At 38.6% G+C, this 14,787-nt stretch overlaps 2 protein-coding genes and 1 long non-coding RNA gene across 3 annotated transcripts in view; 2 read left to right on the forward strand and 1 right to left on the reverse strand.

Annotated features, from left to right (window-relative positions):
* The window catches only part of LOC105661769 (protein meiotic P26-like), a 263,978-nt gene that overhangs the window by 4,529 nt on the left and 244,662 nt on the right, over positions 1-14,787 (reverse strand). The gene's annotated exons all lie outside the window — the stretch shown is intronic.
* Positions 90-10,938, forward strand: LOC143265754 (uncharacterized). Its single transcript, XR_013040430.1, has 2 exons — positions 90-367; positions 8,975-10,938. It is a non-coding gene; the product is annotated as an uncharacterized LOC143265754 (long non-coding RNA).
* LOC105664082 (uncharacterized) lies at positions 363-3,275 on the forward strand. The gene has a single exon (XM_012297021.2). The coding sequence runs from the start codon at positions 1,075-1,077 to the stop codon at positions 3,268-3,270; it is 2,196 nt and encodes a 731-aa protein (XP_012152411.1). The 5' UTR covers positions 363-1,074; the 3' UTR covers positions 3,271-3,275.

Consider the following 14,787-nt stretch of genomic DNA (forward strand, 5'->3'; position numbering starts at 1 on the left):
TATTGTCTTGTTCGTCGTATGTAGAAATTAATTGTTAGGGTACGGCCTAATTTATGGCAGGGACTAGGGGTTTCAAGGAGTGACGAAAAACAGTTTTCCTGGGACTCTTGGTTTCGCCTTGGGTCTAACTTTCGCCCACTCTGATTTTCGTCTTCCCCTTCCACAGGGAAGCGCGCTAAGGGCGCACTGGAAGGGAAGGCGACCAGGAAACGAATATTTTTAAATCAGTGACCAGTTCAGCAAAAATCAGTGACCAGATCAGTCGGTCAAAATCAGTTAGACAATTGAATCAGTACTTAGTCGTTTTTCAGTCAGTCAACTGGATCAGTCAGTTGTAATTATTTAGTTCAGGGATCACATACAAATTGTAATTAATACTTCCATATACACACATCTACACACGTACACTCGACACCACACACTTCTACTGAATAAATTGTTATCTGAGGATCAGCTTGGGTATCATTTGTTCCCAATTTAGCCATTGGGTGGTCCTTCGAGTTTTAGGAGGCACTACTGTGCACATAATTTTTAAGGGGTGATCAGCCCACCCCTTTCCATTTGGTCCTTCGAGCCGGATGTGACACGAAGGAAAGACAATAGTTTAGCCAGTGTATTGGTGATAATTAGTGACTCATCACATTGGGGCTATTCGTCGGAATTAGAAAGAAACTCAGTTATTAGAAGTGCAGTGGTGGACAGAACAATTACATAAAGTGTGTGTATATCGAGAAAAAACTCTAAGAGCATTCACGTAAGGAAACGTGGTAAATTTAAGAGGATTCGCGGAGATAACAGCAGCGATCAGGCTACTGGAGGTCACCGTCGGAACTCTTTCAACTATCAGTAAGAAGCAGAGGCAAGCAGAGGCACGCAGGACACCCATCAGGTCAAGGTGCTGAAGATCACTTGAAGATTAGCGGAAAGAAGATCTTCCAGGGCGAAACGAGACTGCTGAGGACGGATTGGGCAACATCACTGGACAATCAGGTGCAGTAAGCGTCGTCCGGTCATATTCCTTCAAACAGTAAGTCCATTTTTTCCTTGATTTGCTTGCGTCAAAAAATCATTAGTATGGATACAGAATTGAAACCTTTAATTTCCGAGCGTGGAACCATAAAGGCGGCATTAACGCGGTTTAATACGTTTTTTAAAGACTCTGGGTCATCTACTTCTGTTGGAGCGTTAAAAAAGCGATTAGAAGCAAATACCACTTTATATGATAAATTTAATAAAGTTCAAAATAGAATAGAGATGTTAGTGTCAGGGACAGATTTCGAGGCAACACATGCAGCAGAGAGGGATCAATTTGAAAATGTATATTTTAATTTAGTCGCGCAAGTCGAGGAGTATATTGAGGGTGCCTCCGGTGCGTCTAGATCAGCAGACGCCGTCGCTGGCCGCTCAGGTACTCCGAGTACAATTGCCGATCCGCAACCTGCTGTAACGTTGCCCACTATTCAATTGCCGTCATTTGACGGCAATTATAGTGATTGGATTAGGTTTAGAGACACGTTTATTTCTTTAATACATTCCAATGAGTCACTGTCCAAAGTTCAGAAATTTTATTATTTAAATTCAGCGTTAAAGGGTTCCGCGGCTCGTGTAATTAGGTCATTAGGAGTTTCAGACACAAATTATAAATTAGCATGGGACGTACTGAAAGCGAGGTACGAAAATACAAGTGCGCTAAAGCGACACCATGTGAATGCGTTGTTGGATTTGCCGACTCCGCAAAGAAACTCGCAAACTTCGATGCGCGAGTTTATTGATGACGCAACGAATCACTTAATAGCGTTGCGGGCACCACGAATTAGCGTAGATGCTTGGGATCCTTTGATTGTGCCCATTTTATCCCGGAAATTAGATTTAGTCTCTTCCAGGGAGTGGGAAAAACGCGTAGCTTCAGGTACTGGAGATATTACATTTAAAATGTTCGCGGAATTTTTAGAGGAAAGGTCTAATTATTTAGAGAATGTTGCAGCTAATAATCAAATATTAGGTAATCGGTCGGAAACGAATGCGCAAAGTACGACCACGCGTAAACCGCCGCGTGTAGCATCGCATATAGTTAATGAGGTCCCTAAATGTTCTTGTTGTCAGGCAGATCATCCGCTACACACTTGCGAAAAATTCAAGAAAATGACTGTTAGGGAAAGATCGCGACATGTCATGGAAGCGCGACGATGTTTTAATTGTTTACAGGCGGGGCATAGAGTTCAGGCGTGTACCCGTAATCATTGTAGATTGTGTAAAGGGAAACACAATATATTATTACATCGCGATGATATACACTCCGGTGCATCAGGATCAGAAACGAAATCAGAAACAGGAAAGGTAGAGTCAGTTAAATCAGCAGTATCAAAATCAGATATAACAAATCCGGAGGTAACATTATCATGCGTATCAGACGTTCAAAATGAATCCTCCCAACACACAATTCTCGCGACAGCAATAGTTACAGTTAAAGATAAGAATGGTCATAACCATGATTGTAGAATTCTATTAGATTCAGGTTCACAAGCGAATTTTATAACGAATGCATTTTGCGAACGGGTAGGGCTTCAGCTATCACCATTCGAAGCTGAAATATCATTATTAGGGTCTTTTGTTAAATTAATTAAAGGAAAATCCGAAGTCCAGATTCGGTCGAATTATAATAACTTTCAAATTAGTATCCCGTGTTATTCAGTCAAGAAAATCACAGATGACATGCCTAATTTTCCCATTCAAAAATCAGCAATTCTGGTACCTTCAAACATTACCTTAGCCGACCCTAAATTTTATGAAAGTAGACAGATAGACATGCTTGTCGGAGCAGGCATATTTTGGAGACTCCTTTGTGTAGGGCAACAAAAAGCAGGACCCAATGTCACTTGGCAAAGGACCCACTTCGGTTGGGTTCTTGGAGGAGTTCTAACATGGCCAAAGGGCAACAGTTTAACGACATCCAGATGTCACTTAGTCACAAATAACGATTTACACCAGCAATTAGAAAGGTTTTGGAAAGTCGAGGAATTGGGCTCAGAACCCAACAATAGTTTAGATGAGTGCGAAGCACATTTTACAGAAAACACGCGTAGGGACATTGACGGGCGGTACATTGTTAAGATTCCCTTTTTAGAAACAGTTAATAATTTAGGAGAGTCCTTGCAGCAAGCTGAAAAACGATTGCAAGCTTTAGAAAGGCGTTTTAGAAAACAGCCAGTATTGCGCGAAGACTATGTCAGCTTTATGAGAGAATATGAAGAATTGAATCATATGACGTGAATCAGCGAGTCAGATGATAAACCCGCGTATTATCTCCCACATCACGCAGTATCTAAGGAAACAAGCACAACAACGAAAGTACGTGTTGTGTTCGATGGTTCTGCCAAATCAACAACCGGTTTGTCACTTAATGATGTTCAGAGAATAGGCCCAATAGTTCAGAGCGATTTAGTTACCATCCTCCTTAGATTTAGAACATATAAGTATGTCTTGTCTGCTGACATTACCAAAATGTACAGGCAAATTTTAGTAGAGCCCTCACATCGCAGATTTCAACGAATTTTATGGAGAGAAACCCCTGATCAGCCAGTGGGTATATATGAGCTTAATACAGTTACATATGGTACTGCATCTGCTCCGTTTTTAGCAACGCGCGTCTTGCGTCAAGTAGGAATAGATAATTTAGAGGATTTCCCAACCGCGAGTAGAGTCATCATGAATGACTTTTATGTTGACGACCTTTTGACGGGCGCGGAAACATCGTCAGATATAAAACAATTAAAGCACGAGTTGTCAAGCATTTTAGAAAGCGCAGGGTTTCCGTTGCGGAAATGGGCTACAAATTGCCCGCTTAGTCAGGACGAAGATTTAAAGGCAGTTGCAAATAAAGAGCTCGCAGCTGAAAAGGACCCAAAAACCCTGGGGTTGATTTGGGCAGTTAGGGCAGACACCTTACAATGGTCGGTCGCCTCTTCAGATTCGACACGGGTCACTAAACGGGTCATGCTTTCCGAAATAGCTAAGATATTTGACCCATTAGGTTTAGTAGGGCCTGTTATTATTCAGGCAAAAATACTTATGCAGAGGTTATGGCAGCTTAAAACAGGATGGGATGAATCAGTCTCCCAAGAACTACATTTAGAATGGTTACAGTATAGATCGAATTTAGGGAAATTAGTTAATTTACGAGTGCCGCGATGCACTATTATTAGTAAATATAATAGAATAGAACTGCACGGTTTTTCAGACGCCTCTCAGGATGCATACGGGGCATGCATTTATCTAAGATCCGAATTAGGACCAGGTAGATGGGAGGTTCGGTTGTTATGTGCAAAATCCAGGGTTGCACCCCTGCGATCTCTTTCCTTACCGCGATTAGAATTGTGTGCGGCGTTAGTTTTAGCTCGTCTAGTTAAAAAGGTTAAAGAATCGCTCTCGTTAAAAATATCAAGCGAAAGATTTTGGACCGATTCAATGATCGTAATTGCATGGTTAAATAGTTCACCTAATAGATGGAAGACCTTTGTAGCAAATAGGGTTGCAGAAATTCATAGTGTGACTTCCAGAGACAGCTGGAGTCATGTTCAATCGCTTGATAATCCAGCGGATATAATATCTAGAGGGACAACTCCTGATAAGTTAGCGGCGAGTAGTCTTTGGTGGTCAGGACCTGCCTGGTTATCAGAGGATGCTGGTTGTTGGCCGAAATCAGGAGATAGTATTATAGAAGCTCCGGAAGCTCGAATTGCTAAGACAACATTTTTAGTATCAAAAGTGTCTAAGTATTCTATATTTGAAAAATTTTCCGATTACTCTAGATTATTGCGGGTAGTTGCATATTGTTTAAGGTTTGTTGATAAATTACGTAAAAAAGAGACATTACAGGGCAATCTCACATGTGTGGAGATAAATCGTGCGAAAGAAACAATAATTGAATTAGTTCAGTCAGAAGCTTTCCACGACGAATTAGTTGACTTAAGAAAGGGCAAAATGGTCCATAAAGCGAGTGCGTTATATTCGCTCAACCCATTCCTGGATGAGCGGGAATTAATCAGGGTGGGCGGTAGACTCAGCAACGCATTCATACAGTATAATAAAAAACATCCACTTGTTTTGCCTGGTAGGCATCAATTTTCGGACCTCGTGATCAGACACGAGCATGCTAGATTATTACACGCTGGCTCTCAGCAGGTATTGAGTTCATTGCGGGATTCAGTTTGGCTCATAAATGGGAACACTAATGTAAAACGCATAATTAGGTCTTGTGTCAAGTGTTTTCGGGTTAGGCCACGCGACACACAATGTACAATGGGTCAGCTACCTGCGTCTCGGGTGACTCCGGCACGGCCATTTATGACCTGCGGAGTCGATTATGCAGGTCCTTTTTTGACAAAGGACCGTACTAGGAGCAAGATTAGTATTAAGGCTTACATGTGTATTTTTGTGTGCTTTGTGACAAAGGCGGTGCACATTGAACTTGCTCCAGATTTGAGCACGGAGGCATTTCTCAATTGTTTTCGGCGTTTTATAGCTAGACGCGGAAGATGCAAATGTATAGTGTCGGATAATGCTACCAACTTTGTTGGGGCGCGAAACCGATTTAAAGAATTAGAAATTTTATTGAACGATCAAAGGCACAATAATAGTATTTCTGAATTTTTATTAAAAGAAGGTATAGAGTGGAAGTTCATTCCTCCACAGGCACCACATTTTGGTGGGCTTTGGGAGAGTGCGGTCAAATCCGCAAAATATCATATAAAGCGGATAATTGGAGAGCAAAGATTAACTTTCGAAGAATTGTATACTTTTTTGACGCAAGTAGAATCTTGTTTGAATTCCCGTCCCATTAGTCCCCTCTCCTCCGATCCGCACGATATGAATCCTCTGACTCCAGGTCATTTTTTGATCGGCGACGCTTTGTGCGCATTGCCAGACAGCGATTTGAGGGACGTTGCTGTAAATCGTTTAGATTGTTACCAATTGATCCAGCAGATGTTTCAGCACTTCTGGCAAAGGTGGCACAAGGAATATCTTCATCAGATGCAGCAGAGATACAAATGGCGTACCACTCCACCTCAGCAGCCAATCGAGGGAATGTTGGTCATCGTGAAGGAAGACAACTCTCCTCCGCTGCGATGGTGTCTTGCGCGGGTCATGCAGACACACAAGGGGAAGGATGGAGCGATACGTGTTGTAACAGTCAAGACAGCAGATTCAACATATAAGCGTCCCATAACAAAAATCTGTATACTACCGATAATTGATAATGTAAACAACACAGATGAATCACTTTACAAGAAACCGATAAGAGAACAAGTTCAGTTCAGACAATTGTAAATATTACTTCAATCTATAGCGAACAGACACATTCAGAGTGAAAAGGTTTCAAATTGACGATCACTTGCAGTCGTTTAGCTTTCGGAACAGCGTCGTTTAGCAATCGAATTCCAATTTTTCTTACCAAGTGATATTTCATTTTAAAAGAAAAGCTTTAATAACATTTGAAACATCGTTACCTCCGTAAAAGGAGTAAGGAAACGCGAATAGTGCAGAAGTTAATCCAGGGATTAACGATCAAATATCGCGTTATTGAACATGCTATGTCCCAAATTTTATTGCAATCTATTTAGTAGTTCTAGAGAAAACATAATGAATGGGTTAATCGTTTCCGGATTTAATATATTAATTTGTTTATATGTGTTATTAAGTATTCCCCAAATTTATTCAGTAATCAGGGACCAATTACTAAGAAAGTACTTACAGTAATAAATATACAGTAATAAATATGTAATACGTATATATATGTAATATGTAAAACTTAGTGTATAAGTAAAATCTGATCGTTTTAGATAGTATTGCAATAAAGAACCGAAGACTTTATAATAGTATACAGGGTGTTCGGCTACTGGTGGACATAATTTCAAGGGGAGGTAGCTGGGGGATACTGAACAACTTTTTCCTTTACCAAAATGTTGACTGAGGCTTAGTTTTTGAATCATTAACGGACGCGAGAGCGACAGCTTTGAGCTTGACAGCTCAGCGTGATCGTGAACAAGCATTGCTTTCACCGTGATCGTATAATGGCCAACAGAAAACTGCTACGTCAAAATTAAATCAAATAACGAATAAAACTATCAAGGATAAGAACGAGTTATGTATTATTTACAAATAGGGGATAAACCAATTAGCTGATTATACATGATAGCTGATTGGTCCACGGATCACCTATCATTGATAACTTAAGGTCATAACATAGGTGATCAGTATTGTTCAACATGCTTGGTATTGGTGCACTGACATGATTGGCCAGCGGTTTACCTATCATTCTTAACTTGGTAAGTGTCATAGATAATCAGTACTGTTCAAGCTGTCGAAGTGTTCGGATCGAACGTGACATCTGCTACAGGTATGACTTAAAGCGTTAATTAACCGATCGTGTGTTTATTCCTGTGTCACCTAGTGTATTAGTGCAAATGTCTAGTGTGTTTTATCAAGTTTTTTAGTGTACATATGGATGTATATTAACATGTGTTATACTGAGGTTCTCCATATACCTATGTGCTTACTAGTGTGTTTTAATTTGTGATTGTACATGTGTATATGGATACATTAGTGTGTTCTTTAGTGTGGTTATTTAAGTGTTTTACCACTATTTTACAGAAACTTTTCTGGGTTTTATGATGTGAATACTTACGTGTTTTGGCATATTTTAATGAACATTGTAGTCAGTTTTTGTTAGGGTTTGGTCGAGCCCTGATATTGCACAAGGTGCCGTCAAAAGTCTATGTTATTGCTAGTGAAGGACCACCCAATGTGTTACAGATTGGGGCCATGAAATAACACTCACTTTGTTATATTAAACGATAGTCTTTAATAAATATGTGAGTGTGTGTATGTGCGACAGATGTGTGTGTGTGTAACTTAGTGTGTATCAAAGTCTTTAAATATTCTAAGTACTTTAAGTTATGTTTGTACTAATGCTGTTCTATACTGTGCTGAGTACTATTCTATTCTCTAACTAAACTGTTTGCTATCTATTCTGATTGGTATCTGTACTGTTTTCTATCTAACGATTTTTTAATTTTCTACCTTCGTCAACACCTCTGTTCTCTCTTCCATTGCGCCCTTAGCGTGGTACTTTTCTGGAAGGGGAACAGAAGTTCCTACGGGGGAGGACGGCGAGAATTTGGGTTTTTCCCAAATGCCGTGACGTCGTTCCCGGTTTGTGGGAACCGTTACCTTTAAGGGCCAGATCGCCCTCTGACCTTCTAAGCTTCGAGGTTTATGACATGGCCTGTGTCACTGAAGCCAAAACTCTAAAGACTAGTGCAGCAATAAATAAATCTGCTAAAAACTACAAATTGTCAGGTACCATCGTAGTACTGGCACGCAGATGGTACGGATACTAAATTATAGGGTTCAAAAGTGACCATTCTCTCGTCATGTCGTAAACCTCATCTGTATGAAACTCTAACAGTTTTGTAGTGCTACCTATGTATATGTGTTTACAAACATTTTTGAATTTTTACCGGGTTTTATGGTGCGATTACCCATGTGTTTTGATATACTTCAGTGAATATTTAATGGGTTCTATAGTGTGACTACTTATGTGATTTGGCATATTTTAGTGATCCTTTCAGTCAGTTTTATAGAGCTACCTATGTGTTTTTACAAACATTTAAAAATTTTTACATGGTTTTATGATGTGGTTACCTACGCATTTTTACATATTTTCAAATTTTGTATTAAGTTTTAAACAATATTTACTAAAGTGTTTCAACGTACTTTTTCAAATGCTATGGTTTCGTTAACTACACGTTGTAGCATGTTTATGCAAATGTTTGAATGCGTTTTAGTTTTGCATGCTTGTATTTGTTTGCATGTTACTTATTTGCAAATATACTTGTTTATTATAATTTGAATTGGAACATACGAATCGATAAAGAGTTCGCTAACGTGCTTTGACTTTTTCTGTTTACAAAAGAACGTTTCTATGCTAAGCCGAGGTACCTAATCCTGACCGTACGAAGGCAGCCGTTCTCCGAGATGCAGCCAACCAATCTTTAACGATGCGATCTTAGTGCAACCGATCGATCTGAGGCGCGCTACGAGCTAAGTGATACAAGTCAGCGATCGGTGAATCGTATGCTTTATGATTCCTCCTGCTCCCTTCACGTCGTAGGACGAATGGTCCGAAGCGGCACGGGAACCGGTTGTATTTTTATTATTTGAAGCGAGTATGTGTGAAATATGCATACCGCAACTTGAAGATATCATCGAGGGAGCATCGTGGGAAGCGTGCATTAGTTTTAAATTAATTTTAAGCTTGGGGGCGGGCGGTTGGTTTGGGTCTTTGTAAGTGCCTCTTATTCTATCTTGCACTCGTCTTCATAATTGCTAAATTTTTTACGCGCCAGATTGTAGTATACCCAACTATTTTTTGTTAATTGGTCCAAACCCAAATGGGTTATTGGGGGTTGGATAATGCTGTGAACACGCAGCAGTTGTGAGCAGAAAATGCTGGTGTAGCGCCTGGGACATCTTTGCGAAGCAATATCCTCTCTATAGTCAGACTTCTCTACAACGGAAGCAGGGAGAAATAGGAAACACTTCACAGTGTGGATATCCTCTCTACGGTAAGACTACCCTTTGATCCAGGAGGACGAGGTTCACTTGGCGGAAAATGCTGATCCCCATTTTTATAGAAAATGTTGCTAACTTTCTTTCCTTTCCCTTTATTTTTGTTTCGTTTATATTTCATATGAGTGCAATATTAGAATGAGAGGCACATGCGTGAGTTTTAGAATAAGTTTGTTATGTGTTAGTGTATAAGTATTAGTTTCCCTTTTTCCTTTCTCCTTTTATTTTAGTGTGTATGTGGGATCTCATAAGATTAGTATTAAACTTATAAGTAAGTTTTTACGTGAGCGCTTACAATAAAGAATGCTGGTTAATCTTCTCGTGAAAGTTCTTCTAATTGTCTTCCCTTCCTCCCTTTGTTTAATATACCGCTTTGAATAACACGGGTGCAATCTTAGAATGCAAGCGTATTAAATTTTAAGTTGTACAGCGTGCGTGCGTGCGGTTCAAGTTCTTTGCTATTTCAAAATAAAGAACGTAAAGAACTTATGTATGCGAATCTATTGACTAAGTAGAGTAAGAACTCATTTATCCTTCCAATAAATGAGATTGTTGTAATTGGAGAGTGGCAGTGATTTGGAAATAGAGTGGGTCATTGCCATAGCCACCTCCACGTGGTGTGACCTGGAAATCGGTATCGTTTTTTTAAAGATCTTCAAATTTGTACTTTTCAGGAAAAGTATTTCCTTACAAATTAATACTGACACTACTATCTCCTTATAAATACTAACATACAGTCTTTGGCTTGGCCCCAAAATCAGCACGTGTTAAATGTACCCACAATGTTTTATATCAGAGGTCGGCAACCTGCGGCCCGCGGGCCGCATGCAACCCTTTGCAACTTTTTGCGCGGCCCGCCAAAGCACCAATACAATTTTAGGAAAAATCAACAAACTTAGAGCGTGAGCGTGCCGACATGTGGCCGGTGACAAAAATGCGCGCTAACAGAAGTATATTGGGAAACCTATTTTACTGCGCAAGTTTAGTCCCCACTCCCCAGCGAATACGACAGTTCGCTTAGCAAGTGTAGCTATTCTTTCATTTCGCCAGTTTGCTACTGTATGTTCATATGTGTATTTTGCACATAAACACGTTTATATTGACAACCGTATGACGTTTCACTACAATAAGTAATGAGAAATACATGTTATTTTTAATTTATTTATACTCGTATATGATATAAAAACACTATTTAAGTTACATTTGAATGTGCGGCCCGCATACAAAATTTTTTTTTGAAAATTATCTGTCATTCGAAAAAGGTTACCGTCCCCTGTTTTATATAAATAAATTATTTTCTATTGAAAATTCACTAGTAATTTTTATCGCCTTTATGTTCGATCCCATGATGAATGGCTCGAATTTATATGGAGCAGTTCGTTCTTCAGTTTTTTAAGTAAAATGTACTTTGATTTTCTGTTGGATAGGCAATCCCACAGAACATGATTTACAGTGACAATTCTTAGTTTGAGTTAATCCTATTTTTTCAAAGGATGAAGCCAGATTATAATAATTAGATCTACAGCGGAAGACCCATAAAGTGATGTAACGTGGAAGTGCCTTGTTGTAAAACAATGGTTTATTATTTTCTTCATAGAAGACGCATGATGTCCGAATGAGAAACCCAAGTCCGTATCGCTTGTACGGTAGGTCAAGACGGGTGAAATAATCCAGTCACAAGGACACGTTATCTCTGAAGCAGAATTATTTTAAAAAATAGGTGAATCTAATTTAAATTATTTCTATGTGTTCTTTCCATTTAAAATAGACGGGTTTTAATAAATTTGTTAATTATTAGATTTAAAATCTTTTATGACGAATAGAGAAGTTATTTTGCCTTCAAAATGTGTGAATCTGTTACTTTGTATTTTTATAACGGGTGACAAGAACAATTTTCGATATTTTATTCCTTATTCCTTTCGAATAACGAATAACAAGTATCGAACAAATTCGATTCACTCGGTTTAAGTTAAGAACAAATAATTGGTTTATCCTCCATCTGTAAATTATGCATAACTTGTGCTTATTCTTGATAATTTTATTCGTTATTTGATTTAATTTTGATGTAGCGGCTTTCTGTGAGCAATTGATACAGTCACGGTAAGCCGTCAAGTTCGAAGCTGTCGCTCTCGGGTCCGGGCGCACACTATTGTCGCGTTCCGATTGGTCAGTATTTTTCGTTTATAATTCAAAAACTAAGCCTCAGTCAATATTTTGCTAAAGGAAAAAATTGTTCAGTATCACCCCAGCTACCTATCCTTGAAATTATGCCCAAAAGTAGCCGAACACCCTGTATTTTGATTACAATTTAGTTGTACAGATCACATAGTCTAATTATGTTTAGCTTTCGCTACATGGTCTGTGCGCGGATGTATAGACTAACAGTAGCCCCAAAATCCTATGTTTATTTCATAAAAAATAAAGAATTTTAGAAATCCCAATATTAAAAACCTTCAAGATTCTAAACTAACAAAAGTCTCAAAGTTACAGAAGTAATCTTTTCAAAGTTCCAAAGCTCCAAACTGTTTCGGTTCAAAACTTCCAACGTCGTCAAGTCTCAAAGTGTTAAAATACAGTATTCTCTCCGTAAGTGGGAGAAGATCTCTATCGTAAAAATAAAAATTTTACCTCCGCTCCTGGGGGGATCCCCTTAGAATCAGTCATGTGTTAAACACGATCGATTAAGGATCGAATATCGGTGAGACACATGCTAATACAAGCAAACGAAAAGATTGCAATTTTCTTATTTCTTACAATTTTTTCATGAAACTTTTACCGTCGTATTTGTCTCGTTTTCCTGATTAAAATAACACAAAACATGATATAATTACTCTACTAACTACGTGTGTAATAAGTGATTAAAGTTTTTGACATGAAAGAGGACGACAAATGGAAAAGAGAGGCAGAAGGTTGAAGCGTTTGGCAAACATGAAAGATTCTCTGATTAAAATGATACCAAACACGGTATAATTAAAATCATAATCGTACAGTAAACTGTTAGGAGGAATTTGTATCTCTGCCGTAATTGTAAAGTTTCCTTCAACCGTAAGTGTGAAAATCCGAAACTTTTATGGTTCGCTATACAAGTAATTATGATCGTAATTATATCACGTTTGGTGTCATTTTAATAAAAAAAAATTAGGCAAATACAATAATCGAAGTTCCATTAATGAAAAATCAAAAATAAAGAATTTTGATTTTTGAATTTAAAAGACAACATGCGCGAGTCTTTCATGTTTACCGAAGCTCAGTCCTTTTTTTTTGTTGCTACATTTTAGTGTACATTCTGAAATTTTAAAGTTCCAAATATTCCAAATTTCCAAAATTTCCAATTAATGCAGTTTCAAAGTCTGAAAATTCCACAAATTGCTACATCGCGAATACAAAATTGTATTTTATGTTTACGTTATAACAGCAGTGTAATTGAAATTGCACATCAATTTAAAACATATGAAGTTGAAAAAAGCATCGAGCTAACGACATCGACAGTTTGATGGAGGCAGCGGAAATCGAGGAAAACGAGAAAGGGAACCATACACGTGTTCAACGAGTAAGTATAATGAACGGAATTCAGAGGGAATCACTGTTATAAAACGCAGAATGTTAGCGGGGCCAGAAATTCGTGTAAACTAATTTCCCGCAGGGCGGGGAAGTTCGACGGGCGTTTATCGGCGGAGGCCTGGAACAGGTAAATCCTGAAACGGGTTGCACCGAGTCGAACACAGTATGCTTGAAATCGGGCTTGTTCGAGAGGTGGTTTCTCGCCGAGAGGATGCAAAGAACGCTCGGTGTTACTGACAGCCCGCTGGCAATTTAGTCGATCAAACTGCTCACCGCAGGGCCGTCGAAGGTGGAAAAGGTACCGTTTGCTACAGTCAGCTTCCAACTGACTTTTACCTGCCTACCTGAACAACGCATGGAGTTCCTTTCCCACGGGCTGCACGCGACCCGCACGAATCCGTTTCGTGCACAGCGTTGGGACGTATTAATTAATTTTCGCGGTGGAACGAAAGTCCGACTGACTGTTTTCGATTCTCCGCGTTTGTAATCAATTAAGAAGGGAGGATGAATCTGTTTCCTTCAACCGGAAGATTGATCTTCGTTTTTAATCTTTCTGGACAGATTTTACCAACGTCTGAAGCTTATGATAAATCCGAGAGACGGTAGATGGAAAATGAGTTTAGAGTATACAAGGTGTGTCCAAAAACGACGAGGACTTCTGCTATACATACATCGTGCATTCGAAGATTTAATGGCATTTATGATATATTGCCTTCAAAATATTCTTCTTCTACATGTATGAATTTATACAATCTTTTTTTTTTAAATTGTGAACGCTTCCTGGTAATCTAATTTTGGAATCCACATCAACTCTTTCTGCGATTTTCTAACAGTGTCGTTTCGAGTAACGGAACGTTGCTTTTCCGGTGTTCGTTTCAGACGAAGGAAGAGAAGAAAGTCTGCTGGTGACTTTTATCATCGAAAGCAATTTGGAGCATATCTCCTGTTTCGGATGCTGTGTTCTTAAGATTAAAACAGACCTTTATGTACCATGAAAACAGAACTTTATCTTTTGCTCGTAGAAATTATTCACATTTAAGAATGACCAAAATTACAAATTACAGTTAAATGTAATAAACAATTACAAGACAACTACGAAACCGATTATTACAAATCTTGACATGCATATAAGGAAAGCAATCGAAGACTGTATATTACGTGTTTCATTTTTTCATTACTCTTCTATTTAAGAATTCCTGAACATTTTGAATGCATCAAGTAGAAACTTAATTAGTTATATATAGGAGGTTATAGAAGAAATAATAAACACTTCAGAAAATGACAGTATGGACTGTTTCGAGTAAAGATTTTGATAACTGCATAGAAAAAGGCTATCACGGACTTTAATCACCGTGAAATATATTGTCAAGGGTAATATTTTGAGTCACCTTTTCTGTATAATACTACTAATAGAGTATCCATTACTACTACTATAGAGTATCTCTAATACAATCCGTATCCGAAATAATCTTCAGAAAGATCTTAGTATAATACACACAAGTAGCGAAGTGTAGAGGCAAAAACAACACTTTTTGTATTTGGCGTATTTGCCAATCATCTTCTAACACGTTCACCTGGCGTTGATTTTTGTGTTTT

The sequence above is a fragment of the Megachile rotundata genome, chromosome 14 (genome assembly GCF_050947335.1).
Source record: "Megachile rotundata isolate GNS110a chromosome 14, iyMegRotu1, whole genome shotgun sequence".
In the NCBI taxonomy this organism is placed as follows: Eukaryota; Metazoa; Arthropoda; class Insecta; order Hymenoptera; family Megachilidae; genus Megachile; species Megachile rotundata.

Coding starts and splice junctions, on each gene's coding strand:
- LOC105664082 (XM_012297021.2), top strand. CDS start 1,075: ATGGATACAGAATTGAAACCTTTAATTTCCGAGCGTGGAACCATAAAG.